The sequence below is a fragment of the Theropithecus gelada genome, chromosome 20 (assembly GCF_003255815.1).
Source record: "Theropithecus gelada isolate Dixy chromosome 20, Tgel_1.0, whole genome shotgun sequence".
In the NCBI taxonomy this organism is placed as follows: domain Eukaryota; kingdom Metazoa; phylum Chordata; class Mammalia; order Primates; family Cercopithecidae; genus Theropithecus; species Theropithecus gelada.
Genome location: NC_037688.1, coordinates 26,035,423 through 26,061,775, shown reverse-complemented (window position 1 = coordinate 26,061,775; position 26,353 = coordinate 26,035,423). Strand labels below are relative to the sequence as shown.

At 49.4% G+C, this 26,353-nt stretch overlaps 2 protein-coding genes across 8 annotated transcripts in view; one reads left to right on the top strand and one right to left on the bottom strand.

Moving 5' to 3' along the window:
* The first annotated feature begins 2,508 nt into the window (after positions 1-2,508).
* ESRP2 (epithelial splicing regulatory protein 2) lies at positions 2,509-10,120 on the top strand. 3 transcript variants are annotated; one of them, XM_025370224.1, is made up of 15 exons: positions 2,509-3,258; positions 3,344-3,472; positions 5,062-5,175; positions 5,287-5,401; positions 5,737-5,835; positions 6,347-6,401; positions 6,476-6,586; positions 6,660-6,792; positions 6,875-6,917; positions 7,070-7,371; positions 7,479-7,691; positions 7,797-7,995; positions 8,149-8,335; positions 8,608-8,773; positions 8,847-10,120. In XM_025370224.1, exons 1-15 carry the CDS (start codon positions 3,067-3,069, stop codon positions 8,934-8,936), a joined length of 2,148 nt encoding a protein of 715 aa, XP_025226009.1. In that variant the 5' UTR covers positions 2,509-3,066; the 3' UTR covers positions 8,937-10,120. The 3 variants fall into 3 exon arrangements, with proteins under 3 accessions (XP_025226009.1, XP_025226008.1, XP_025226010.1); XM_025370223.1 differs by having other exon boundaries at positions 2,839-3,258; positions 6,446-6,586; positions 8,847-10,042; XM_025370225.1 differs by lacking the exon at positions 8,608-8,773 and having other exon boundaries at positions 2,839-3,258; positions 8,847-8,937.
* Positions 9,895-26,353, bottom strand: part of NFATC3 (nuclear factor of activated T cells 3) — a 154,132-nt gene continuing 137,673 nt past the window's right edge. For 4 of the 5 annotated variants that reach the window (XM_025370212.1, XM_025370210.1, XM_025370209.1 and 1 more), the window contains one exon: positions 9,895-12,771. Coding sequence is in view for 3 of the 5 variants with exons in the window: in XM_025370210.1 (XP_025225995.1) it covers positions 12,650-12,771 (122 nt within the window). In the remaining 2 variants the exon portion in view is untranslated. Of the gene's footprint in view, positions 12,772-20,662; positions 20,752-26,353 lie in introns of all 5 variants that reach the window. The other variant, XM_025370213.1, reaches the window with a different exon arrangement.

Sequence of the window (26,353 nt, the reverse complement as noted above, 5' to 3'; positions counted from 1 at the left end):
GAAAGAAGAAATGAGGGACGGTTGGGGTTAGCAGTGTGGGTTGTTTAGTAATAATGGGGTGATCCGGGAGGACTCATCTGAAGATGAGTAAGGGATCTCAGCAAAGCAGGACCGCACCCTCCGGCCCGGTATTTAAACGAATTTGGTTTTTAAAGAAGAATCCAAGGGTTGGAGCTGGGCCCGCGGTGGCTCACGCCTGTAATTCTAGCCCTTCGGGAAGCCGAGGTGGGCGTATTTCGAGACCAGCCTGGTCAACATGGCGAGACCCCGTCTCTGCAAAAAATACAAAAATTAGCCGGGCGTGGTGGCGGCGCACACCTGTGGTCCCAGCAACTTGGAAGGCTGAGGTGGGCGGATCGCTTGGGCCCCGGGGATGTTGCGGCTGCCGTGATCAGAGATTGCGCTGTTGCACTCCAGCCTGGGCGACAGAGTGAGACCCTGTCTCAAAAATAAATAAATAAATAAATAAATAAATAAATAAATAAATAAATAAATAGAATATGCCGGGCTCACGCCTGTAATCCCAGTACTTTGGGAGGCCGAGGTGTGTGTATCACTTGAGGTCAGGAGTTCGAGACCATCCAGCCTGATCAACATGGTGAAACCCAGTCTCTACTAAAGAAGCACAGGCGTGGTGGTGCACGCCTGTAATCCCAGCTACTTGGGAGGCTGAGGCAGGAGAATCACTTTAACCTGGGAAGTGGAGGTTGCAGTAAGCCGAGATCGCGCCATTGCACTCCTGTCTGGGCAACAAGAGCGAAACTCCGTCTTAAAGAAAAGAATAATAAAAATTTAAAAAAATAAAAATAAAAAGAATCCAAGCGACAGGAGTTGTCTTGCTATGGGGCCGGCCGGATGGGCTCTCGGGGTAGTTTAGGGGAGTCGCACTGCGCTACCAGCCCGCGCCTCAGGTTCACGACCCAGAGGCAACTTGGGCACGCATAAGCGCGTCATCCATGGGAAAGCGCTCAGGACGGCCAGAGACGCCACAACGGAGCAGTCACCTCGCGAAGGAGGCTTCCGTGAAGAGTGAGTGGCGAGACCCACGCTGAAGAGGGAAAAGGGCCTAGAGGCTGCACAGATGAGGTCGCCAGGAGGGACGAAATGGAGACCGAGTAGCGCCCGGACCCCCGGGCGGGGACGCTGTGACCCTGTGCTGTAGGAGTGGAACCCAGACAGGAGCCGAGGAGGAAACGACGTGCTTCTGTGGAGCTTTAGGACTGCGGGGGTTAGGGACACAGGTTCATGGGAATTGTCTGGAAGGGCGTGGCCGCAGGAAGGGCCTCCTCCGCCAGGCGCAGGCGCGCTACGGGGCGGGAGACGGAGGAGCCTTATTCGCGGATGCGCCCCGCCCCGCGAACAAATATTTGACATTCCGGGCTTATCGGGAGGCGGGGTCCGAAGAGCAACGTTCTCCCTTCCCCCCGCGCCTGATTTGCTTACCGTTTCCGGGGGAGGAGACACATGGGCCAGTGCTCGGGTGGGCGGTCCGGAGATGGGCAGCCGCGCACCGAGGCCCGCCTCCACCTGTAAGGAAAGTAAAGTGCTAGTGACTCGAACCCGCCGGGCGAAGGATGCACTTTCCTTTCTCTCCCTGTCGCCGTGTCCGGGCGGGAGTCATTTCCGTCCCGGGCGCCTGTTTCTTTAGCTGCCAAGTGGAGCTACGCCGAGCTCTCTAGCCCCGGGCCTCGCCTCTTACCCGGGCATGAGCTCTGGGGATGCGCCAGGGTGCTCCGCTCTCTCCATTGTCCGGGGGCGGGGACGCAGCACCCTCCTTGTCCGAAAGCGCGTGGCGTGGCTCCTGTCTCAGTCTCGAGTCGGGCTAGGCAACCGCGTGACTCAGTTCCCGCCAGGCTGGAGCCCCCTCCTTCCTGCTGGATTATTCAGTTTCTCAGTCACTTATTCAGTTTCTCAGTCACCTCCCTGGGAGAGTTTGGGAAAGTAAGGAACGGCCGGGAAATGCACCATAAAGGAGCCTCACCAAGCTCCACTGGGCGAAGGGGGCACTGGGAGGCCCTAACGCGGGACTGTCAATTGGGTTGCAGGTGCGGGATGGAAAAGGGAGGATCCGCAGCCCGCACGCGCGCGCACACGCTCAACGCTAGCTCCCACATCCGTCAGAGAGCTCGCAATCTCCAGGCAGCTTCTCCATCGTCGAGAAAGGGACGAAAGCAGGCAGGCCCCCACACGTGGGAGTTCCGAGGCTCCAGGCCCCTTCCACCCCTCTCAGCCTTGTCTAGGGTGCAGCTCTCTGGGGTTGGGGGGGTTCCTTTCCCCAGCATTGAGGCCTGCTCACTTACAACCCACAACGACCGCGCTCTGGCACTTCTCAGTGCCAGGCTACCGCTCGGCCCTAGCGTCTGCATGGACAAACCGTTACCTGTGATCCCTGGTGACCACCCCACAGCTCTAACAACCCTGATGTTCCCGCCGCCCTCCCCTTTCCCAGCTGACTTCTGGTGATCCCCCCACAGGGTGATACCCGGCAACTCTCGCCGCCCCCTTGACCCTTTGACTTCCATCAACCCCAGACCTGCCGTGGTGACCCCCACAGCCCCTAGACTGCCTCCTGGCGCCTTCCATAGGTCCTGTGTGACTCTCTCGGAGTAGAGAAGGCCTCTTGCATGGTCCTTTGCAGAGGCCTGACGGCCCCTGGGGAAGAGTGGGGGGAGAGCGAAGAACGGGTTAGCCCCAAGAATCAGGCAGGACCAGCCCTAGAAGTAGGAATCCGGATCCTGAGCGTGCACCCACACCGGGATTATGAGTTCTTGCGTCCTGGGCTGGGTTGTGGCGGCCCTCCCCCAAGGTTCCCGGGGCCGCCCCGGTCACGTGGCCGGCGGGGCAGGCAGGTAACTAGCCTGGAGAGGGCGTGGGCCGGTAGCCGCCCCGCCCCGCGGGGCGCCACGGGCGGGTCTCGGCAGCGCCCACTGAGCCAGCCGGGCTGCAGGTGCCGCCCCCGACACACGGTGTCCCGCCCAAGCTGATCCGCGTCTGCCGTCGGTCGGTGGCTGCGTGCGCCTCGTCGGTCCGCGTGTGTCTGGCCGAGCGCCGCCTTCCTCTGCGGCCATGACTCCGCCGCCGCCCCCGCCCCCAGGCCCTGACCCCGGGGCTGACCCCGCCGCAGACCCCTGCCCCTGTCCCGGATCACTGGTCGTCCTGTTCGGGGCTACGGCTGGTGCGCTGGGACGAGACCTGGGCTCCGATGAGACCGACTTAATCCTCCTAGTCTGGCAAGTGGTTGAGCCGCGGAGCCGCCAGGTAGGGTGGAAAGGAGGCGGTGAGGTCCCCAGGGAGCTTTCGGGGTCGAGGGGCGCGGCTGATCGGTTTCCCCCACCGCTCACAGGTGGGGACGCTGCACAAATCTCTGGTTCGCGCCGAGGCGGCCGCACTGAGTACGCAATGCCGCGAGGCTAGCGGCCTGAGCGCCGACAGCCTGGCGCGGGCAGAGCCGCTGGACAAGGTGCTGCAGCAGGTGAGCGCTGGGGTGGGTGGCGGCACGGCCTGGCCGTGAGGACATTTCTGGGCGGGAGAGGCTGCCGGAGGCTAGGCCTGGCGTGCCGCAACCAACCGGCCCGGGCGGCAGGACGGGGTCTTGTTTGAAACTTTGAGCGACTCTCGCGTGTGCGTGTCCCTTTCATCCGCGCGTGCCGGCCATTCCCCTGGGCGCCTTACTTTTCAACCATTGCAGGAACCTACTCCTACCGAAGGGATCGGGACGCAGGCTTTGGGATCCATCCCCAGTTCCCGCCCGGGGAGCGAGGCCGAGACGCCTTTGGGAGACCTGTTGGGTCAGGTCTCCCTGAGCCGCAGTCGGAAGCGAAAAGGGTCGAGGGGCCCATATAGGTCGCCAGTCCTTGCCGCCCGCGTCTTCGGCCCGCTTGGGAGCCGCTGGAGTGGAGGCGTAGGGCGGTGTCGGCCCTAGAGGTAGACGCCGCCAGGTGTAAACTGCTCGTCTAGGCCTGTCCCGGCCGGCTGGCCAGGCGTGGGCGCTGTCCCGGCCTGGCCTGGGGGACTATCTGCCTGCTGAGTGCAAAGGCCTGGGGTGCTTCCTGCCCTAGCTGAAGTGGGAGGTGGTTTCCATTGCTGTTTTCTTTTCCTTATCTTCACTACGTCGCTCACTCTGTGTCTGACTCTTGAGTGTAATAGTCTAAGTCCTTTATACGCACACATTCTTTCATCTTCCAACAACTCTTGTGGTTCCTGATGAGGAGTCTAAGTCCTTTATACGCACACATTCTTTCATCTTCCAACAACTCTTGTGGTTCCTGATGAGGAGGCACCACGATGATGATTCTTGTCTGTTTCAGAAGGGCTCTGGGCCCTTCACTTGGGGAGTTTGCTGGAGGAGAGCTGGGTTGCCTTGCTCTGTCAGCCTCAGGTTGTAAAGTTTCACAGAATTGGCAGGGAGGCTCCGTGGGTCAGTGATTAGTGCTTATACTTCTCCAGCCAGGATGGAGGCTGGGGGAGGGCTGGGCAGCCTCAGGAGTGCCACCCCCTCTATAAGCAAACAGCTCAGTGCCAGCCAGTCGATAGGGTGTGGGTCAAAGCTCATGCTGCCCCTGATGTCCAAGTGTGGAGCTCTGTCCTTGGAGTTTCTCTGCCCCTCGGTTGGTCAGACCTGGAGGCGGGGCTGCCATTGACCATGAGCCTTCTGGGCCTCAGGCAGGACTGGGCCTCCCCCACCTGTCTGAGGGTGGTGCCTGGTCAGAGACAGGTTTAACCTGCTTTGCTCCGCCTCTTCCCACCTGCTTGTCCCACTCCAGGTGTTTACTCTGGCCCCACTCCAAACTCCTGGAGTGTGTGTGTTGAGGGCTTGGGTTATGTGTGATTGCCCTCATTTGGCCTGGAGGAGGTGACAGTGGACTGGAACAAGGTTGGGGGGTGAGGGGAAGGGACATAGGGCTAGGCTCAACAGGTGTGGCCTCTTCTTCCCAGGCAGGATAGGGTTGAACATCTGGCTAAACCAGCTTTGCAGCCTGCCTCCTTCCTCCTCCTACCCTCACTTCCTGCCTGCCCAGCTGTGAATCTGTGTGTTTCTCTCTCCCCACTCCCTATCCCCAGTTCTCACAGCTGGTGAATGGGGATGTGGCTCTGCTGGGCGGGGGCCCCTACATGCTCTGCACTGATGGGCAGCAGCTATTGCGACAGGTCCTGCACCCTGAGGCCTCCAGGAAGGTATGCCCCTGAAGGAAAATCGGGCGGGGGAGCAGGGTCAGTAAGGGTCCCAGGACCCCTGTTGTCCTGAGGGTGGGCAGGGCACTCATCCCCAATCCTATGTGCCCCCAGAACCTGGTGCTCCCCGACACATTCTTCTCCTTCTATGACCTCCGAAGAGAGTTCCATATGCAACATCCAAGTACCTGCCCTGCCAGGGACCTCACTGTGGCCACCATGGCACAGGGTATCTGTGACCCAGAAGGGTTAGGGTGGACAAGCCACTGTGGGTACATGTATCTGAGTATGTGCGTGCTGGTGGGTGGGTAATATGGACACATGCAAGTCTGCATCATCTGCTAAGTCCCTGACTGTACCTGTGTCTGTGTGTCTGTGCTAGGATGAGTTTGGAATGTGGGTATGTGTCTGTGTCTGGACTGGGGATCTGTAAGTGCACACATGAACTGGGCCAAAACAGATGTATATGCTGGTCTCCAGCATGTGTCTATGGAGGGGAGCTGGGCCCAGGGGTAAACAGGATTCGTGCTTATGCTGTCTTCACTGTCACTTCTCTACCCATAGATTTAGGACTGGAGACAGATGCCACAGAGGATGACTTTGGGGTCTGGGAAGTGAAGACAATGGTAGCTGTTATCCTCGATCTACTCAAAGAGTCCAGCAGTAAGTTTTCCCTCACTGCCTGTCACCTGTTCTCAGGGATGACGAATGCCGGCCTATTACTCCTCCCCACTGTGACCTTCTCTAAGAGACCACAGGGGAAGCCTCTTTGTCATTTCTTCTTTTTCTTTGTGACAGAGCCTTGCTCTGTAGCCTAGGCTAGAGTGCAGTGGTGCAAACTCAGCTCACTGCAACCTCGACTTTCCGGGTTCAAGATATTCTCCTGCCTCAGCCTCCAGAGTAGCTGGGATTACAGGCGCTCGCCACCACGCCTGGCTAATTTTTGTATTTTTAGTCGAGACTGGGTTTCACCATGTTGGCCAGGCTGGTCTCGAACTCCTGACCGCAAATGATCCACCCACCTTGACCTCCCAAAGTGCTGGGATTATAGGCCTGAGCCACTGCGCTCAGCCTGTCATTTCTTCATCTCCCTCAACTGTCCTCTTTTTGCAGAACTTGGTGGGGAGACCCCTCTCCAGCAGACCCTGCTGACCCCCACACCATCTTTTCTCAGGTCAATTGTTTTCGAAGCCTGAGGTGATAAAGCAGAAATATGAGACGGGGCCTTGGTGAGTGTGGGAGCAGGGGCTGGGGGGTGACAACAGCTGGATAGTTCTGACAGCACTGTGCCCTGCCTCTACAGCAGCAAGGCAGATGTGGTGGACAGTGAGACTGTGGTACGGGCTCGTGGGTTGCCCTGGCAGTCATCAGACCAGGACGTGGCTCGCTTCTTCAAAGGGCTCAACGTGGCCAGGTGGGTGTGGTGGGGTGGGTGGGCCCAACTGGACAGGCCTACCCAGGAGGCACTAACAGCACTGGCTCCACAGGGGTGGTGTAGCGCTCTGCCTCAACGCCCAGGGCCGCAGAAATGGTGAGGCCCTCATCCGCTTTGTGGACAGCGAGCAGCGGGACCTAGCGCTGCAGAGACACAAGCATCACATGGGCGTCCGCTATATTGAGGTGGGGCTTTGGGCTGGGAGCGGAGCAGGGCCAATCTGAGCCAGGCCTGAGACCCACGGGCTGCTGCTCTTTGTACCCACAGGTGTATAAGGCGACAGGGGAGGAGTTTGTAAAGATCGCAGGGGGTGAGTATACCCCAAACAGGGCCTGGCTCCCCTGGTCCTTGATCCATATCTCACTTCCCCACCACCCCCTTGCCTGCCTGCTCCCCTGCATGGGTGAGTGTCTGAAGGGGCACGAGTGAAGTCAGCAGGTGACTCCCATGTCCCCCACACAGGCACATCACTAGAGGTGGCTCGTTTCTTGTCACGGGAAGACCAAGTGATCCTGCGGCTGCGGGGACTGCCCTTCTCGGCTGGGCCAATGGACGTGCTAGGCTTCCTGGGGCCAGAGTGCCCAGTGACTGGGGGTGCCGAGGGGCTGCTCTTTGTGCGCCACCCTGACGGCCGGCCGACTGGTGATGCCTTCGCCCTCTTTGCTTGTGAGGAGCTGGCACAGGCTGCACTGCGCAGGCACAAGGGCATGCTGGGTAAGCGATACATTGAACTCTTCCGGAGCACTGCAGCCGAGGTGCAGCAGGTGAGCACCCAGGGCTTTCCACCCCTAGAAGTACTGTTACTCCAGGGTGGCCCTCTGTGCCCCCACCCTACTTGGCATGACCAGCCTGTTGCTGCCTTCCTTACTAGGTCTTGAACCGCTATGCATCTGGCCCACTCCTTCCCACACTGACTGCCCCACTGCTGCCCATCCCCTTCCCACTGGCACCTGGGACTGGGAGGGACTGTGTACGCCTCCGAGGCCTGCCCTACACGGCCACCATTGAAGACATCCTGAGCTTTCTGGGGGAGGCAGCAGCTGACATCCGGCCCCATGGTGTGCACATGGTGCTCAACCAGCAGGTGAGGCCACTGCTTGGTAGGGGGAACACATCAATAGGAAGGGGTGTGTGTTAGGGGTAAGGCACTCTTACACATGACAAACTGCTCACAAGATGGTGTGCACAGGGCCGGCCATCGGGCGATGCCTTCATCCAGATGACATCAGCAGAGCGAGCCCTAGCTACTGCTCAGCGTTGCCATAAGAAGGTGATGAAGGAACGCTACGTGGAGGTGGTCCCCTGTTCCACAGAGGAGATGAGCCGTGTGCTGATGGGGGGCACCTTGGGCCGCAGTGGCATGTCCCCTCCGCCCTGCAAGCTGCCCTGTGAGTGCCCTAGGGGCTAGGGAAGAAGGAGGCCTGTGGGAGTCAGGCTGTTGTAAGCCCCTACTACTTTGTATAGCGGGAACTCCTTTCTGGCTGCCCCACCCAGGGCAGTGCTAGGCTCCGTGCACATGCACTTTTTCCTTCTGTCTCTAGGCCTCTCACCACCTACCTACGCCACCTTCCAAGCCACCCCAACCCTCATTCCCACGGAGACGGCAGCTCTATACCCCTCTTCAGCACTGCTCCCAGCTGCCAGGGTACCTGCTGCCCCCACCCCTGTTGCCTACTATCCAGGGCCAGCCACTCAACTCTACCTGAACTACACAGCCTACTACCCAAGGTACCCTGCAGCTAAGAGAACACCACAGTCCCGCTCCCTGTCCCAATCTAGGGAAGGGTCACGATCCCCTTTCTGGACCAGATGACAAGGGAGTAAGGTGGGAGCTGGCTAACGCCATCTACAAAACAGATCGAAGATGACTCTGTAGAAGCTGGGGCTTCAGGGAGGAGGAACTGAACTAATCACAAGGCAGAAGCAAGGGAGGAGGGAAACAGGACTCGGTCTAGGCCACATGTGGCATGCATGACTAAACCTTGTCTCTCCCACCCTAGCCCCCCAGTCTCCCCCACCACTGTGGGCTACCTCACCACACCCACTGCTGCCCTGGCCTCTGCTCCCACCTCAGTGTTGTCCCAGCCAGGAGCTTTGGTCCGCATGCAGGGTGTCCCATACACAGCTGGTATGAAGGATCTGCTTAGCGTCTTCCAGGCCTACCAGGTGAGATTGTGTGGCTGGAGGGCCTGGCGGGTCTGGCTGAGCTCTTTGCCCTAAATCTGCATCCCTTCTGTAGCTACCTGCTGATGACTACACCAGTCTGATGCCTGTTGGTGACCCACCTCGCACTGTGTTACAAGCCCCCAAGGAATGGGTGTGTTTGTAGGAGAGAAAGCTAGGAGGTAAGAGCCAGCTGATATCCTCAGTGAACATGTCTCTCCTGCATCCAGACCAGCACCCTCAACCTGGTAGCTTCTTTCTGGCTTGTCAAAGCTCTCAGAAGGTACCTAGAGGAGCCCAAGCCCCAGCTCCACCCTCCACTTATTCTTCTGCCTGTTTCCCCCAAAGACAATGGCTGAACCCTGCATGCAGGGCTAGGGGTGGAATGGGGCTAACCGGCTCCTGATGGCCTGAGCCAGGCATCTTGACTGGCACCTGGAGAGCCCTTTAGTGTGTCCTGGCTGTGGCCCATGCCAACAGATACGGTGGGGCTGATAGGTCCATGGCAGGCTTGCTTTCTTTTTTAAAATGGAAGCTCTGGTACCTTCAATGTATGATTCCTGAGAGAATCAAGGGTCCATCTGAGCCTCTGAGTAAAGATCCCAATGTTCTACCTCCTCCTGTCCCTCTGGTGGGGGATAAGGAGGCAGAGAGAGCCAGCCCTACCCTCAGAATCTGGACCTCAGAGACCATGTTGTGCCACGGATGGTCCCACCTAAAGATGCTAGCCCCTCCCGAGGTGGGCATAAGGAGTAACAGATGGCAAAACCACGAACTATTTTGATGGACTGTGCTGCAGTATCACCAGAAGACATTAGGGGGCAGGAGGCCCCCACACAAAAACTCAGGCTTGACTTTTAAAGGGGACTTTGCCAACTTTTCTTGTATGCCTTCGGAAAGCCAGTTGCCCTGAACCCAGCAGACACCGTGGAATGTCCTTTGCACGCATTAAATGGTACAGAACTGAAGCCTCAGAAGCAATTTGGAACTCGATTTTCTCTTCCTTAAATGAAAAGTTATTAACCAAATGGACTTTTTAAAAGCCACAGGACCCTTAACTTTGCCCCAAAGTGAGGAGCTCCACACCAACCCCAGGCACAGGAACACTCAGACAGATTAAGGAGACTGTTGACCTGTCATTGTTTATTATTTCAGCACTAAAACTGAGGAGCCTCAACTGCTGGCTCTTCTTCCCTTTGTATTTGTGTAAGGAGCACCGCACTCCCATAAAAGGTTTTAAAATACAAAATGTACAAGAACACACAATTCCAAGTGCTGTAAACATAACTGAGAACCAGTTCCTTTACTAAACATCCATTTTATAAATCACAAGGTTTCAATTTGAGCCCATCTGAGCCTTAAAGATCTATTCTGAATACCAAAGACAAGGCTTCACAGCCAGGCCCAGAAGAGGTCTGGTGATAATGGCTGGCCCTGGGTGGGGATAGTTTACACCTGGGCAGCAGCACCACACATGAACCCGAAGACATGTTCCTTTTAAAGCTGTTTTCAGCCATGTTTCTCTGTGCATCTCCAGTAAGCAGAAGGCTACTCATTCCATTCCTCAACCCAAGAGCTAGCACAGTTAGAGTAGGAGGGGGTGCATACTAGCACGTGCCCAGTTGCTCAGTGCTGCTACTATAAATTGATTTGCATAGTCCAATGGATGTGTGCTTTAACACCACTATGTTGCACAAAAATTTAAGTCTTTATCTACAAAGCCAAAAAATATTGACTCTTAACACCAAAGCTTTTACAAAGCTGATATAAAAATGCTTACATAGTATACAAAGCTCTATTTTAAAATTTAATGTTTATTTTAAATAGGAAAGCATTTCTAGTGCTACAGGCATCAAGGTATTTAGAAGGCATCAAAATTTGGTGCATAGCAACTCTGGATCATAGAGGCTTTTAATTCTTGAGGGCAGCAAAGCAGCCCCCAAAGGGTATTGCAAGGGGAACTCTTGCAATAATCCCATGTGAGGCAGCTACACCAGGGACAAAAGGGTAGAGGCAAGTCTGGCCATTTCTCTGGAATGTCAATTGAGAGGCCAACTTCTTGCCCCTCCAAAGGAAGCTGTGGGCTTCCAACCACAGGCCCAGAAGCAAATCTCACTATCCACATTCTGTGACACAACTCACTTTTCAAGAAAATTTGAAACCACCCAGCTCCAAGACGGGCCACAGTGATCTGCTGAAGGACAGATCTTTTTCTCTAACTTTAGAGGAGAAATCTGAAATACATTTTTTTTTTTTTTAAAGACCATACTTCCTCATCCTGAGTCAACAGCTCCAACCCTACTGACAACAGGTGGTGGGCAATAGGCCAGCTCCCTTTCCCAGGCCTGAACTGGCCTCAGTAGAGAGAGTCCTGGCATCAAGGGCCTGCAGTCTCCTGGAATAACGGCATCAGGCCTTCAACCAGCACACTGTCTCACATATAGGCACTCAAAAAATCTGCTTCCTGAATCAGTGAAAGTATATTATTTCATTTGAAAGCATACTGCAAACTTCAGAGGCTCTGTAATAGGCCCAGGAACAGGTAAAAGATCCCACTAGGGAGAGGGGTAAGGGCAGGTTTTTTTTTTTTTTAAGTACCCAACTTGGGTACCTCCTTTGGTAGACAGCAGGCTACAGTTTCTGCTGGGCCCTGCCTTAGACACCAGTCTCACCAGCAGCAGCACCAGGGTGTCTTTGGTGTGGAGGGTCAGGTTATCACTTCTGGATGTGCTCAGAGCCTTCTGGGGAAAAGGCTGGTTTTTAGATCATACAGACAGGACAGGGTAGGTCAGAATCATTTTGGGCTATAAACAGAATGGCAGATAAGCCTTCCATGCTAGTGTGACTCTTAAAACCTTCCCATCTGGAGTCCTCTATTTTCTCTGCCCATGCTGATGTACAGCTCACCTGTGCTTTAGCTCTGCACACAGCCTGGCCTCTAGAGAACAGTTACAACTGCGAAGCTGCCTAAACCACCGTGAGACTGACTTCAAAGGTCACAGAACAGCAAAGGCAGATGCTCCTGTTTGGAAAAGGTTCTAGGACCAGATGACACAAATAGGAAGAGCACTGAACAGCTTACTAGTTTTTATCATGGCAAGAAATGAAAGTGACCAAGCTAAAACCCCACCATTCAGAGTCACCTTAAATGTAGCCATGTAACCCAGGGTCCTGAGGGAAAAAGCAATTTCAACATGGAGCCAGTATGGAGAGATTGCAAGATTACCTAGAAAGTTACCAAAAGGCTATGCTCTGGAATGTCTTTTTATATTCCAACACTTCAATGATGGAATGGTCTCTTCTCATTTTATCTAACAACAGTTTAGTTTTATAAAGAGGTATGAGCTACATTTGGCTTTATTTCCTATAAATCTATGAAAATCTTTAGGACACATGCTGACTTTCTGAGGCATAGGTGTGGGCTTGGGATTTTTTTCTTTTTCTTCTTTTTTTTTTCTTCTGGAAGGTCTTATCAAAAGTTCCTATTTTAAAAATTATCATAAAAACTAAAGGGCCCTTCAAATGACCATAAAGCAGTACAAATCACCAATCCTCTCTAAGTAACCAGGTCACCTGCAAAAGCAGCACCTCGGAAACAAGAGCCTGCTGCATTCACACTCAAAGCACCCATCACGTAAAAGTATCCTAGTTAAATATAAAAAGCAAAGCTCGTTTCCCCAAAGCTCAAACAGCCTATGCTGCTCCTGTTCTTTTACAAAATCTACCCAAGGCCTGAGGTGGAGGAACGCTGCTTTCCCCACAAATGGTGAGTCCCACTCCTGGTGCCAGACCTGAAGGCTGCAGAGTTGGAAACCCAAGGTCCAAGGAGAGAAACATGCTGAGAAGTTGGTGGTGGACACAAGGCTGCAGTGAGCACTGTTAGAGTCCATCAGATCTTCCTAAATCCAGGGACTCAGGACTCGGGAGGGGAGCCTGCCTGCTCACCCCTGCTCCTTGGGAAACAGAAATCTGGGACATGTCTCTCCCAATTATCTCGTTCACTGAAAAACAAGAAAAGGGAGAGTGATTAGTGACTTCTGAGTGACTAGCCTTATGATGCGAAGTGCTGAGCTCTACCTCAGACATTTTCCTTCCCATGGCTTTCTGTAACGATAAAGGCAGTATCTGAAGCCTGCTCCTGAGCTAAGTGGCATTAGAGATGGAAACATCACTCCACAAACTGCTCCGGACCTCTTTTGCTCTCCCTCTCATTCAGTTCATTTTGGGTTGAGAAGGGGGCTTACCCTCACTCTAAAGGTACTTTTAAACAAGTATTCACCTTACTCTAACTTTTCTTTAATTTGTATCTCTTCGAGAAAGTTTTTATTTTCTACAATGCCACCTCCTATATAAATGGAATGAAAATAAATGCTTTGGTCAGAATAAACCACTGTGATGTGGGGGTGATTTTGCTACTCTATCCTAATACAAGCACTCTTTATTATGTGGGGGCATTTCTGTTGTTTGTGATCTTTTCTGATTGGAGGCTCTAGCTTTTCTATTAATTTCTCTGATGTTCCAAGCACCTCAGGGAGGTACAGTGCTCTGTGAGGTCCAGAGCAAAGAATTTCCATCTTATGGAACTAACATAGAAGGGAACATCCCAAATCCCCCAAATAAGAAACTTTAGTTCTCATATCATTTCATTCCTTGCCTTATCAACTAAAGTCTACGCTAATTCCACTCCTAGGCATATATACAAGAGAAGTGAAAACATATGTCCACAATAAAAACTTTCAAATGTTCACAGCAGCATTATTAATAATAGCCAAAAAGTGGAAACAATCCAAATGTCTACCAAGTGATGAATGGATAAACGGTAAGTTGTCTCTATCCATAAAATGGAATATCAGCCTTGAAATGTAATGAAGTTCTGATATATGCTTCAGCCTTGAAAACAGTCTGCTAAGTCAAAGAGGCCAGATACGAAAAGTCATATATGGTTCCATTTATATGAAATGTCCAGAACAGGCCAATCCATAGAGACAGAAAACAGATTACAGGTTGTGGAGAGGGAGAAACGGGGAGTGATTACTAATGGGTATGGAGTTTCTTTTCAGAGTAATGAAAATGGAGTTATAAAATTAGATACAAGTAGCCAGGTGCGGTGGCTCATGCCTGTAATCCCAGCACTTTGGGAGGCTGAGGCGGGCGGGTCACCTGAGGTCGGGAGTTTGAGACCAGCCTGACCAAAATGGAGAAACCCCGTCTCTACTAAAAATACAAAATTAGCCGGGTGTGGTGACGCATGCCTGTAATCCCAGCTACTTGGGAGGGTGAGGCAGGAGAATCGCTTGAACCCGGGAGGTGGAGGTTGCAGTGAGCCCAGAGATTGCACCATGCACTCCAGTCTGGGAAACAAGAGCGAGACTCCGTCTCAAAAAATAAATAAATAAAAATAAATAAAAATAGATACTAGTAATAGTTGCAAAACTCTGACTATACTAAAAACCACTCAGTTGTATACTTTTAAGGATAAATTTTTTTTTCGTTTTTGAGACAGAGTCTCGAACTGTCGCCTGGACTGGAGTGCAGTGACGTGATCTCAGCTCACTGCAACCTCCGCCTCCTGGGTTCAAGTAATTCTCCTGTCTCAGCCTCCTAAGTAGCTGGGATTACAGGCGCCCACCACCACGCCCAGCTAATATTTTTGTATTTTTAGTAGAGAACGGGTTTCACTATGTTGGCCAGGCTGGTCTCAAACTCCTGACCTCGTGATCCACCCACCTCAGCCTCCCAAAGTGCTGGGATTACAGGTGTGAGCCACTGCACCCAGCCTTTAAGGACAAATTTTATGGTATGTGAATTATATCTCGTTACAGCTGTTATAAACAAAAATAGACCAAAACAAAAAGTTTTCTATACTTAGAATTTGATGTGATCATAGAGCAAAGAAACACTAACAAACATTTAAAAAATCTTGCAAGTATTAACATCTAATCTTTTCTGGTTTACCACAGTTAAGAACAAAAATTTCTCAAACTCATATGGTTATAAGGAGAAGGGAATTAATATTTACTAATTCAGTTGCTTGAACCCAGGATGTGGAGGTTGCAGTGAGCCAAGATTGTGCCACTGCAGTCCAGCCTGGGTGACTCCATCTCAAACAAAAAAAAAAAAAAAAAAAAAGGCCGGGTGCAGTGGCTCATGCCTGTAATCCCAGCACTCTGAGAGGCTGAGGAGGACAGATCACCTGAGGTCAGAAGTTCAAGACCAGCCTGGCCATGGTGAAACCCCGTCTCTACTTAAAATACAAAAAATTAGCTGGGCGTGGTGGTACGCGCCTGTAATTCCAGTTACTCAGGAGGCTGAAGCAGGAGAATTGTTTGAACCTGGGAGGCAGAGGTTGCAGTGAGCCGAGATCATGCCATTGCATTCCAGACTGGGGGACAAGAGCGAAACTTTGCCTCAAAACAAAAACAAAAACACTACTAATTCAGGACGGGCGTGGTAGCTCACACCTGTAATCCCAGCACTTTGGGAGGCCGAGGCGGGTGGATCACCTGAGGTCAGGAGTTCGAGACTAGCCTGGCCAACACGGTGAAATCCCATCTCTATTAAAAATGCCAAAAAGTTAGCCGGGTATAGTGATGCACGCCTGTAGTCCCAGCTACTTGGGAGGCTGAGGCAGAAAAATTGCTTGAACCCAGGAGGTAGAGGTTGCAGTGAGCCAAGATGGCACCATTGTACTCCAGCCTGGGAGGCAAGAGAGAAACTCTGTCTAAAAAATATATATATGTGTGTGTGTGTGTGTGTGTGTGTGTACTGAATGTAGTAAGTACTGAATGTAGAACAGTAAAGAAGTAGGGACTAGAAGCCAAATACATATATATATTTACTAATTCCACAAATATTTACTGAGCATTTATAGTTTAGGTTTTACAACTGAAATTAAATCTTATTTCAGTTAATCTTCACAATACTTTAAATATTTTTTTTTTTTTTTTTTTTGAGACGGAGTCTCGCGCTGTGTCACCCAGGCTGGAGTGCAGTGGCGCGATCTTGGCTCACTGCAAGCTCCGCCTCCCAGGTTCAGGCCATTCTCCTGCCTCAGCCTCCGAGTAGCTGGGACTACAGGCGCCCGCCACCACGCCCGGCTAGTTTTTTGTATTTTTAGTAGAGACGGGGTTTCACCATGTTAGCCAGGATGGTCTCGATCTCCTGACCTCGTGATCCGCCCGCCTCGGCCTCCCAAAGTGCTGGGATTACAGGCTTGAGCCACCGCGCCCGGCCAATACTTTAAATATTATCTCACTTTACAGATGAATTAACTGAGGCTTTGACAGGTCACATAATTTGCCTTAAAGTTACATGCTCGTGGAATCAGCCTCAAAATACCAGTTGCGTTCTTAGAAGTCAAAATGTAGAGATGGAAGGAAATGACTGAGATAAAGAAAATGCAAAGGAGCTGGGTAAAATGTGGTGATCCTAGTGGGAGGGAGAGCAAGTGTGATGGTAAGGAGGAGATAAAAGAAGTGGTGATTTACCACCACTAAAGTTTTGAGACTAATAAGAGAAAACAATGGTGCAGTCACAACAGGGAAGGAGGAGTTCAGAGGAGGAAGGTGGTAGGTTAGGTCTGGAATTGGAAATTAGAAACCCCAAATGGAAAAATCAGTGGGCATGGGGCTACAATCAATGGTCAGAACAAGAAGAGATTTAGGTATATTCATACTCACTAGAGACCTAGAAGCATGAGGGAAATTTTGCACAGAAGTTATATCACTGAAAAGCAGAGGCTGATAATAAGAAGTGGGAGTAGTATTGTGCTCTGATGAGAAGATAGGACCTGGGAAGGCAAATATGTGAGTAGAGGAGTGGCCTAGAAATTAGATTTGGTTTGAATTCAGGCTCTGCCACTAACTTCATGTTGTGTCCTTGGACAAATTATTTCATATATCTAAAACACCCTTTATTTGTACTATGACAGTGTTGGATTAGTACAATGTCTTTTAGCTGCAGTAGTCAACAGTTTTATGTCAGTAGACAGTTTTCAAGTGGCAGTACACAAAGGTATGCAGAGAAATAAAGGATGAAGGCTGGGTGCAGTGGCTCACTCCTGTCAACCCAGCACTCTGGGAGGCCGAGGCAGGTGGATCACAAGGTCAGGAGTTCAAGACCAGCCTGGCCAAGATGGTGAAACCCCCGTCTCTACTAAAAATACAAAAATTAGCTGGGCATGGTGGCAGGCGAGTGTAATCCCAGCTACTCGGGAGGCTGAGGCAGGAGAATCGCTTGAACCTGGGGGACGGAGGTTGCAGTGAGCCATGATTGCACCACTGCACTCCAGCCTGGGCAACAGAGTAAGACTCTCAAAAAAAAAAAAAAGGTTTGGCTTGGCTGTGGTTAGTACTGAATGTAGAATAGTAAAGAAGTAGGGACTTGAAGCCAAAGGACTCTACAAAACAGTGAAGATTAATCAATACTGGTGAGCCAATAATCACTAAGTGATAAGCCTTTTTTTTTTTTTTTTTTTTTTTTTTTTTTACAGGCTCCTGCCACCGCACCTGGCTAATTTTTTGTATTTTTAGTAGAGACTGGGTTTCACCGTGTTAGCCAGGATGGTCTCGATCTCCTGACCTCGTGATCCACCTGCCTCAGCCTCCCAAAGTGCTGGGATTACAGGCGTGAGCCTCCGCACCCGGCCAGCGATAAGCAATTTTTTTTTTTTTTTTGAGACGGAGTCTGGCTCTGTTGCCCAGGCTGGAGTGCAGTGGCCGGATCTCAGCTCACTGCAAGCTCCTCCTCCCGGGTTTACGCCATTCTCCTGCCTCAGCCTCCCGAATAGCTGGGACTACAGGCGCTTGCCACCTTGCCCGGCTAGTTTTTTGTATTTTTTTTTTAGTAGAGATGGGGTTTCACCGTGTTAGCCAGGATGGTCTCGATCTCCTGACCTCGTGATCCACCCGTCTCGGCCTCCCAAAGTGCTGGGATTACAGGCTTGAGCCACCGCGCCTGGCCAATAAGCAATTTTTTAAGATACAGATTGATAAAGTACTTTGTCAGATTTTTTTTTTTTTTTTTTGAGATGGAGTCTTCCTCTGTCGCCCAGGCTAGAATGCAGTGGCACAATCTTGGCTCACTGCAACCTCTGTCTCCCGGGTTCATCTCCTGCCTCAGCCTCCAGAGTAGCTGGGATTACAGGTGCCCACCATTGCACCTGGCTAATTTTTCTATTTTTAGTAGAGACAGGGTGTCACCATCTTGGCCAGGCTGGTCTCTAACTCCTGACCTCATGATCCACCTGCCTCAGCCTCCCGAAGTGCTGGGATTACAGGTGTGAGCCACCGCGCCTGGTGTTTTATTTTTTGTTTTTTAAGAGACAGGGTCTCGCTCTGTTACCCAGACTGGAGCGCAGTGGTGCAATCATAGCTCAAACTTGAACTCCTGGGCTCAAGCCATCCTCTCACCTCAGCCTCCCAAGTATTCGGTTGGTACAAAAGTAACTGTAGTTTTTGGCATTACTTCTAATGGCAAGAACCGTGATTACTTCTGCACCAACCTAATAGCTGGGACTGTAGGCACACACCACCACACCTGGCTGATTTTTACATTTTTTTTGTAGAGATAGGGTCTTGCTATTTTGCCAAAGCTGATCTGTAACTCCTGGCCTCAAGCAATCCTCCCACAGTGCTGGGAATACAGGTGTGAGCCATTGGGCCTGACCTGTCAGATAATATTTAAGTAAATTTGCCAGGCTAGGATTTATTAACCATTCATAATGGATGCTGCAAAGAATAATGGAATATAAACTAAACTTACTCCTGACTCTAAAAATAACTCACTGGAATAGCTTCTTTGTAAATGAAAAGTTGTGAGGATGCTTTGCATAGTAATATATTTTTCTCTTCAGTTTCCTCATCAGTACAATGGAGAGGAAAAATACCTCTTATATAGTACACAGAGAGGGAATATAAAGGGAGCATAAGAAGGCAAGGCAGCCCTTGGTACCTGTTATTTCAAGCCACAAAAAATACAAGGAACAGTGTTTTCCATGTAGATTCTGGGGGTTCTACAGGCTAGTCTTGTGCTAAGACGGAGCACAAGGATGGCCCACAAATCTCTGTGCGTGACTTCTAACATTCCTCCTCATCATTATGTCTCCCAAATAGGCTATGAGCTCCCAAAAGGCAAGAACCTTGCCACTGAGGAAACATCCATTCCTGATGACTGAATAAATGGACCCTAATTCAATACAATCACTTGGAAGCTATTTAGAACAAGCACAGTGAAAGTTCATTAGGTGGTAGGTAGGAAGGGGACCACAGAATGTTAAAACTAATGCATGTCATTTGATTTTCACAGTGTCTATTTCAAGCAGGGGTTATAGCAGTGGCAAAAAGCCAAATATACAAGCAAGCACCTGGCTCACAATCAAATCATCTTTTCTTATCACTTATCACTTCCAAAGGCGGTAACTTTAAAGATGTTCCAGGCTGCTATGAAAAATACTTTTTACAATTTGTATTTCACTGCTCAAGTTTTAAAACTACAAACTGATTTACAATGGTGCTTTATCATCAAAAACCACATGATGTGTTTTCTCTCTCTCTCTTTTTTTTTTTGCAATAGAGTACTCACTCTGTTGCCCAGGCTGGAGTGCAGGGGGCACAATCACGGCTCACTGCAGCCTTGAATTCCTGGGCTCAGGTGATCTTACCACCTCAGCCTCCTGAGTAGCTGGGCCTACAGGCATGTGCTACCACGCCCACAACTGGCTAATTTTTGGACTTTTTTTTTTTTTCTGCAGAGACGAGGTCTCGCCATGTTGCCCAAGCTAGTCTCAAACTCCTGGGCTCAAGTGATCCTCCTGCCTCAGCCTCCTAAAGTACTAGGATTACAGGCGTGAGCCACTGCACCCAGCTGAGGTACTGTTCTATGTCTTATACGAAGTCAATGCTTACATTTTCCTGACGATGAGGGTCCATATCGAGCACTGTCCATCCACTTACCAAGTACACTTACATAGGATGAAACCATCATTTTCTAAAATAGGCATGTGGTATTGTTTATAACAGAAGCTTGTTCAATGCTGTGTTATTTCTGCTCCCCCTTATCAAAGCTCTGCTGTTCCTTTGCCTGGTGTGCCTCACCTTACTTAGCTGAAGGAACCTGGAAAGTTCCTGACAGTTTAGGATTTTTTTTTTTTTTGAGACGGAGTCTCGCTCTGTCGCCCAGGCTGGAGTGCAGTGGCCGGATCTCAGCTCACTGCAAGCTCCGCCTCCCGGGTTCACGCCATTCTCCTGCCTCAGCCTCCCGAGTAGCTGGGACTACAGGCGCCCACCACCTCGCCCGGCTAGTTTTTTGTATTTTTTAGTAGAGACGGGGTTTCACCGGGTTAGCCAGGATGGCCTCGATCTCCTGACCTCGTGATCCGCCCGTCTCGGCCTCCCAAAGTGCTGGGATTACAGGCTTGAGCCACCGTGCCCGGCCGACAGTTTAGGATTTTAAGACTATGTTAAAGTCAGAAGATTTTCCACAAAGTAGCACTCAAGCCGACTATACGCAACCATACATTATACTACAGGATTCACTTATTTATAAATTCACCAGCAGTCAGGAGATTTAAGTTCCGATGGGGCAGACTTTCTCTATCTTGTTTTCCCCTGAATCCCTAGTGCTTACATATATTGAGTACTAAATAAAATTACTTGCCAACTGAATCTTTAATACAATTTGGGGACTTGGAACAATGACAACAAAAATCATGTTCACGTAATTGCTACAGGTGAGCACTGAATATGAATTTTAGGCTAGGGAGTCAGAACTGCAACAAAGTGCTTTCACAGACCTTTAGCAATAACTTGAACCAAGTGTTAATCATGCAAGTCCTCTGCTTTCCTTCTCCCTCACTTCTCCCTCGAGCTGAGGGCTCTGGGTTCAGGCTCTCACCTCTAGATTCTTCAGATATCTTCCTGCTGGGACTCGCCAAAACATAGGTCTCAAATGAAGCAAGTAAAAATTATTAATGGTAAACAAATCTATGATGTAATGTAAATTTAAGTCATTAACAATCTTGATAAGCACAATTTTTAAGTTGTTAAAAATACTGCTTACAATTTAATTTTTCAAGTCATTTTGAATGGATATATGCATGAATTTACTGATTTATTTAAACCATAATCCAGGCCAGGTGCCATGGCTCATGCCTGTTATCCCAACACTATGGGAAGCCAAGGCAGGAAGACTGTTTGAGGCCAGGAGTTCAAGAATAGCCTGGCCAACAAACAAAGGGACAATTTTTTTTCTTTTTTTTTTTTTGAAACAGTCTTGCTCTGTCTCCCAGGCTGGAGTGCAGTGGCATGATCTCGGCTCACTGCAAGTTCCACCTCCCGGGTTCACGACATTCTCCTGCCTCAGCCTCCCGAGTAGCTGGGACTATAGGTGCCCACCACAATGCCTGGCTTTTTTTTTTTTTTTTTTGGTATATTTTTTAGTAGAGACGGGGTTTCACCATGTTAGCCAGGATGGTCTTGATCTCCTGACCTCGTGATCTACCCGCCCTGGCCTCCCAAAGTGTTGGGATTACAGGCGTGAGCCACCCCGCCTGGCCGTGACAATTTGCCTTTCTCTTAAAAAAAAAAAAAAAAAAAAAAGTAAAAATAAACCCTAGTCCACTAAGTATGTGATGTGGCTTCCTATTTTTTCACCAAATTAAGATAAGAGTATAAGGAATTGTTTATGCCCCTAATGTACAATTTTATCATTTTTCTTCCCAATTTTTTTTTGAGATGGAGTCTCACTCTGTCACCCAGGCTAGAGTACAGTGGTGTGATCTTGGTTCACTGTAACCTCTGCCTCCCACCCAGCTAATTTTTGTATTTTTGGTAGAAACGGGGTTTCTGCCATGTTGGCCAGACTGGTCTCAAACTCCTGACCTCACGTAATCCGCCCACCTCGGCCTCCCAAAGTGCTGGGATTACAGGCATGAGTCACTGCACCCGGCCCTCATTTTCCTCCCTTTAACGAGCAAAGTGAATTAAAAGCCTAGAACAAGAGTGAACAGTCCTCAATAAGGGTGCTAACAGGTTATGTAGGTCACAGGATCTGGCACACTTTTGGCAGCCACCATCTGTGACTTCCACTACCTCAACATCTAAATTTGCCTGTGCCACCACAACAAAAGTAGAGTCAGAGCTATCAATAATGTTTGCTGTAAGAAAAAAATGTTCCTATTCAAGAAATGTTCAAATTGGCAGTCCACTGGAATGCTATTTCTACACACAAGAATGAGGTGCTTGAGTACCAACAGGCCTCTTATTTGGAGCTATTTCCCATGCTTAAGAATTCAAAGTTAGAACTGACAAGTATATAGTATAGAACCTCACAACCAGGTAGAGAGGGGTAGGGTAACCCAGGGCACTCCCTCTTTGAAGGGAGTAGATACACATTGCCACATACACAAAATCCCAACGGACCTTTCTAATTTGCAATTTTGTAAAGGATTTTTGGGTATTATTAGACTCCACTTATATGTTATTTCCTCTTGAAGCTACAATGAACATTCACCAGTTTGGTCACGTTAATCTTTTCTTTCTTTTCCTGAGCCAGAAGATTAAAGGTATTCATTCCCTGGGTAAACAATTTTGTGAAGGTGTTATTTTATTATTATTAATACTATTATTATTTTAGGAGAGAGTGTCTTAGCCTGCCACCCAGGCTAGAGTGAAGTGGTGTGATCATAGCTCACTACAGCTGTGATCTCCTAGGCTCAAGTGATCCTCCTGCTTCATACCCCTGCCCCAAGTAGCTGAGACTGCAGGCATGTGCCACCATGCCCAGCTAATTTATTTTTTTTGAGATGGAGTCTTGCTCTGTCGCCCAGGCTGGAGTGCAGTGGCATGATCTCAGCTCACTGCAACCTCCACCTCCCGGGTTCAAGCAATTCTCCCGCCTCAGCCTCCTGAGTAGCTGGGATTACAGGTACCTGCCACCATGCCCAGCTAATCTTTTTTGTATTTTAGTAGAGGCAGGGTTTCACCATGTTCAGGCTGGTCTCAAACTCCTGATCTTGTGATTCGCCCATCTCAGCCTCCCAAAGTGCTGGGATTACAGGCGTGAGCCACCGCTCCCGGCCCAGCTAATTTATTTTTGGGGAGGATAGAGACAGGGTCCTATTATGTTGCCCAGGCTGGTCTTGGACTTCTGGCCTCAACTGATCCTCCCACCTCGCCTCAGCCTCCTAAAGCGCTGGCATTACAGGCATGAATCACTGTGCCCAGCCGAGATGTTGTTTTTATAAAATAAAGATTAAATGTTTTTTTAAAATGAAGCCTATATGTATGCAATTGTTATAAAAGCAACATCTAAACTAAATACAGGAAATACTGAATTCACCTTTTTTTTTTTTTTTTTTTTTTTTTTGAGACGGAGTCTGGCTCTGTCGCCCGGGCTGGAGTGCAGTGGCCGGATCTCAGCTCACTGCAAGCTCCGCCCCCCGGGTTTACGCCATTCTCCTGCCTCAGCCTCCCGAGTAGCTGGGACTACAGGCGCCCGCCGCCTCGCCCGGCTAGTTTTTTGTATTTTTTAGTAGAGACGGGGTTTCACCGTGTTCGCCAGGATGGTCTCGATCTCCTGACCTCGTGATCCGCCCGTCTCGGCCTCCCAAAGTGCTGGGATTACAGGCTTGAGCCACCGCGCCCGGCCACCTTTTTTTTTTTTTTGAGGGTCTCATTCTGTCGCACAGGCTTGAGTGCAGTGGCACGATCTTAGCTCACTGCAACCTGCAACCTAAGCAGCACCACAACCGGCTAATTTTTTCTTAAATTTTTTGTAGAGACAGGGTTTTGCCATGTTGCCCACGCTGGTCTCAAACTCCTGAACTCAAGTCATCTGTCTGCCTCAGCCTTTCAAATGCTGAGATAATAGGCAAGAGCCACCATGTCTGAACTGAATTCACCTATTTATGGCATGAGTTGAGGAATTAATTTGGATTTTTCAAAATCTGATTAATTTGGCTAGGTGTGGTGGCTCATGCTTGTAATCCCAGCACTTTGGGAGGTTGAAGCAGGAGGATCACTTGAACCCAGTGAGTTCCAGGCTGCAGCAAGCTATGATCCTGCACCACTGCACTCAAGCCTAGGCAACAGTGCGAGATCCTGTCTCCAAATAAAACAAAAAAAAGGAAAAAACCAAAAAAACATTAATTTGACTTTTCAAGCTACAGACAGAAATAAGTTCCTGAAAATTTAGAAGGTATCTATGATAGGCTGCTAATTATCTTAATTCATTCTTCCACAGTAATTGAGGTTTAATTAGTCACACTGACATCCAGCTACAGAGTATATTTCTTGGCTTCCCCATTGTAGCTAGGTATGGCCCATGTAATTCGTTTTCTTCAATGAAATGTGAACAAAAGTGACGTATGTATCTTCCTCATCACTTCCTTGGCTTCTTTGTTCCTCCCCTTTTCCCATCCCTTCCTGGGGCTAAGACTCAGTCATGACTAAGTGGTTTCTCTGCTTTGACAAAACCTAAGGAGAAAGAGGAACAACAAATTGAAAGGAATCTTGATCTCTGAATTATTACGAGGTGTGAGAGAAATTTCCTATGTGGAAATTTCTTTGAGATCTCCATTATACTAACTTAGCTAATACTACTAACAAAAATAAAACTTACCACCATAATTATAACACAGGAAGAATAAGTATTGTAAGCAAGAAAATCAGCTTGAGCTCTTTTACGCCAGATTTTTTTTTTTTTTTTTTTTTTGAGACAGAGACTAGAGTCTTGCTCTGTTGCCCAGGCTGGAGTGCAGTGGCATGATCTCGAAGGCTGGAGTGAACTGGCGTGATCCTGCCTCACTGCAACCTCACCTCCCATGCTCAAGGGATCCTCCTGCCTCAACCTCCCGAGTAGCTGGGACTATAGGCGTAAGCCATCATGCCCAGCTAATTTTTGTATTTTTTTAGTAAAGATGGGGTTTTGCCATGTTGCCCAGGCTGGTCTCAAACTCCTGGGCTCAAGCAGTCACCTGCCTCGGCCTCCCAAAGTGTTGGGATTACAGGCATGAGCTACTGCATCCAAGCCTAATTATTTTTTTTCTTCTTTTTACCTCATACAATGGGGTGGACTGATAGATTTTTAACTAAGTTATCTTAAATTTCACCCTGAATTCTAGACAGCTTCCTACCATTGGACAGATTAAAAACACATGCACAATGATTTGAAGATATCCTTTACTTTTTTTATATAAAAAATTTCACCAGCAATAGATCAGAGATTCACTTTTAACATTAGCTCTAATACTAGTAAAGGAAAATTATTATACCTTCCCCCCACCCCACCCAATGGATTGAGGGGGAAAATTAGTCCTTTTAAGACTTCTTCCTTTTTAAGAAATCTCTTCTTGGCCGGGTGTGGTAGCTCACGCCTGTAATCCTAGCACTTTGGGAGGCCAAGGTTGGCGGATCACTTGAGGTCAGGAGTTTAAAACCAGCCTGGCCAACATGGTGAAACCCCATCTCTATTAAAAATACAAAAAAAAATTAGCCAGGTGTGGTGGCAGGTGCCTGTAATTTTAGCTACTTGGGAGGCTGAGGCAGGAGAATTGCTTGAACCTGGGAGGCAGAGGTTGCAGTGAGCCAGTATGGATGGTGCCAATGCACTCCAGCCTGGGTGACAGAGCAAGACTCTCTCAAGAGAAAAAAAAAAAAAGGAAACCTCTTCTATGTGTGATGCTATAATCAGTGTCATAACAATCTTTCCTCTAGGAATGTTTTTAACTGAAAACATTCTACAAAGACAAACATTAAATCTCCAGCTGAGTAAACAGTACACAGGTACTTGAAAGTATATTCAAGTATCAGCATGTACTCTTTTCTATCAGCAAAAGCTGAAATGTGAAAAAATAAACAACTTCTCTCAATTTGGCTTAAGATGTGGGGACTCAGAAGCATTTAAAAATTATCAGAAGAATCCTCATCCCTATTTTGTTTTCTCATTTTGTACATTTTCCTCTGAATAATCTTGTCCACTGTTGACTCCCAAATCTACTACCTCTAAGGGCCAAACCTGAGCTCCAGACCCAAAAATCCACAGGATCCATTCCACTACCTGTGCTCTGGATCCCCTTGAACACCTTGCTGCATCAATTTTCTTCACTTCTTTGTCCCTATCAACTCATCTCCCCAGATCCTTCTCATCAGCACTTAATATGTGTAAATCACAGCCGGGTGCGGTGGCTCACGCCCGTAATCCCAACACTTTGGGAGGCTGAGGCGGGCGGATCACGAGGTCAGGAGATCAAGACTATCCTGGCTAACACGGTAAAACCCCATCTCTACTAAAAATATAAAAAATTAGCCGGGCATGGAGGCGGGCGCCTGTAGTCCCAGCTACCCAGGAGCCTGAGGCAGGAGAAAGGCATCAACCCGGGAGGTGGAGCTTGCAGTGAGCCAAGATCATGCCACTGTACTCCAGCCTGGGTGACAGAGTGAGACTCCATCTCAAAAGAAAAAAAAAAAAAAGTGTAAATCTCTCTATCTCAAAAAAGCAAGCAAGCAAGCAAGCAAACAAATAAAATCACTGGACCCCACATTCCCCTCTATATCTAATTCTTTCTTTCATGGCTTAACATCTTAA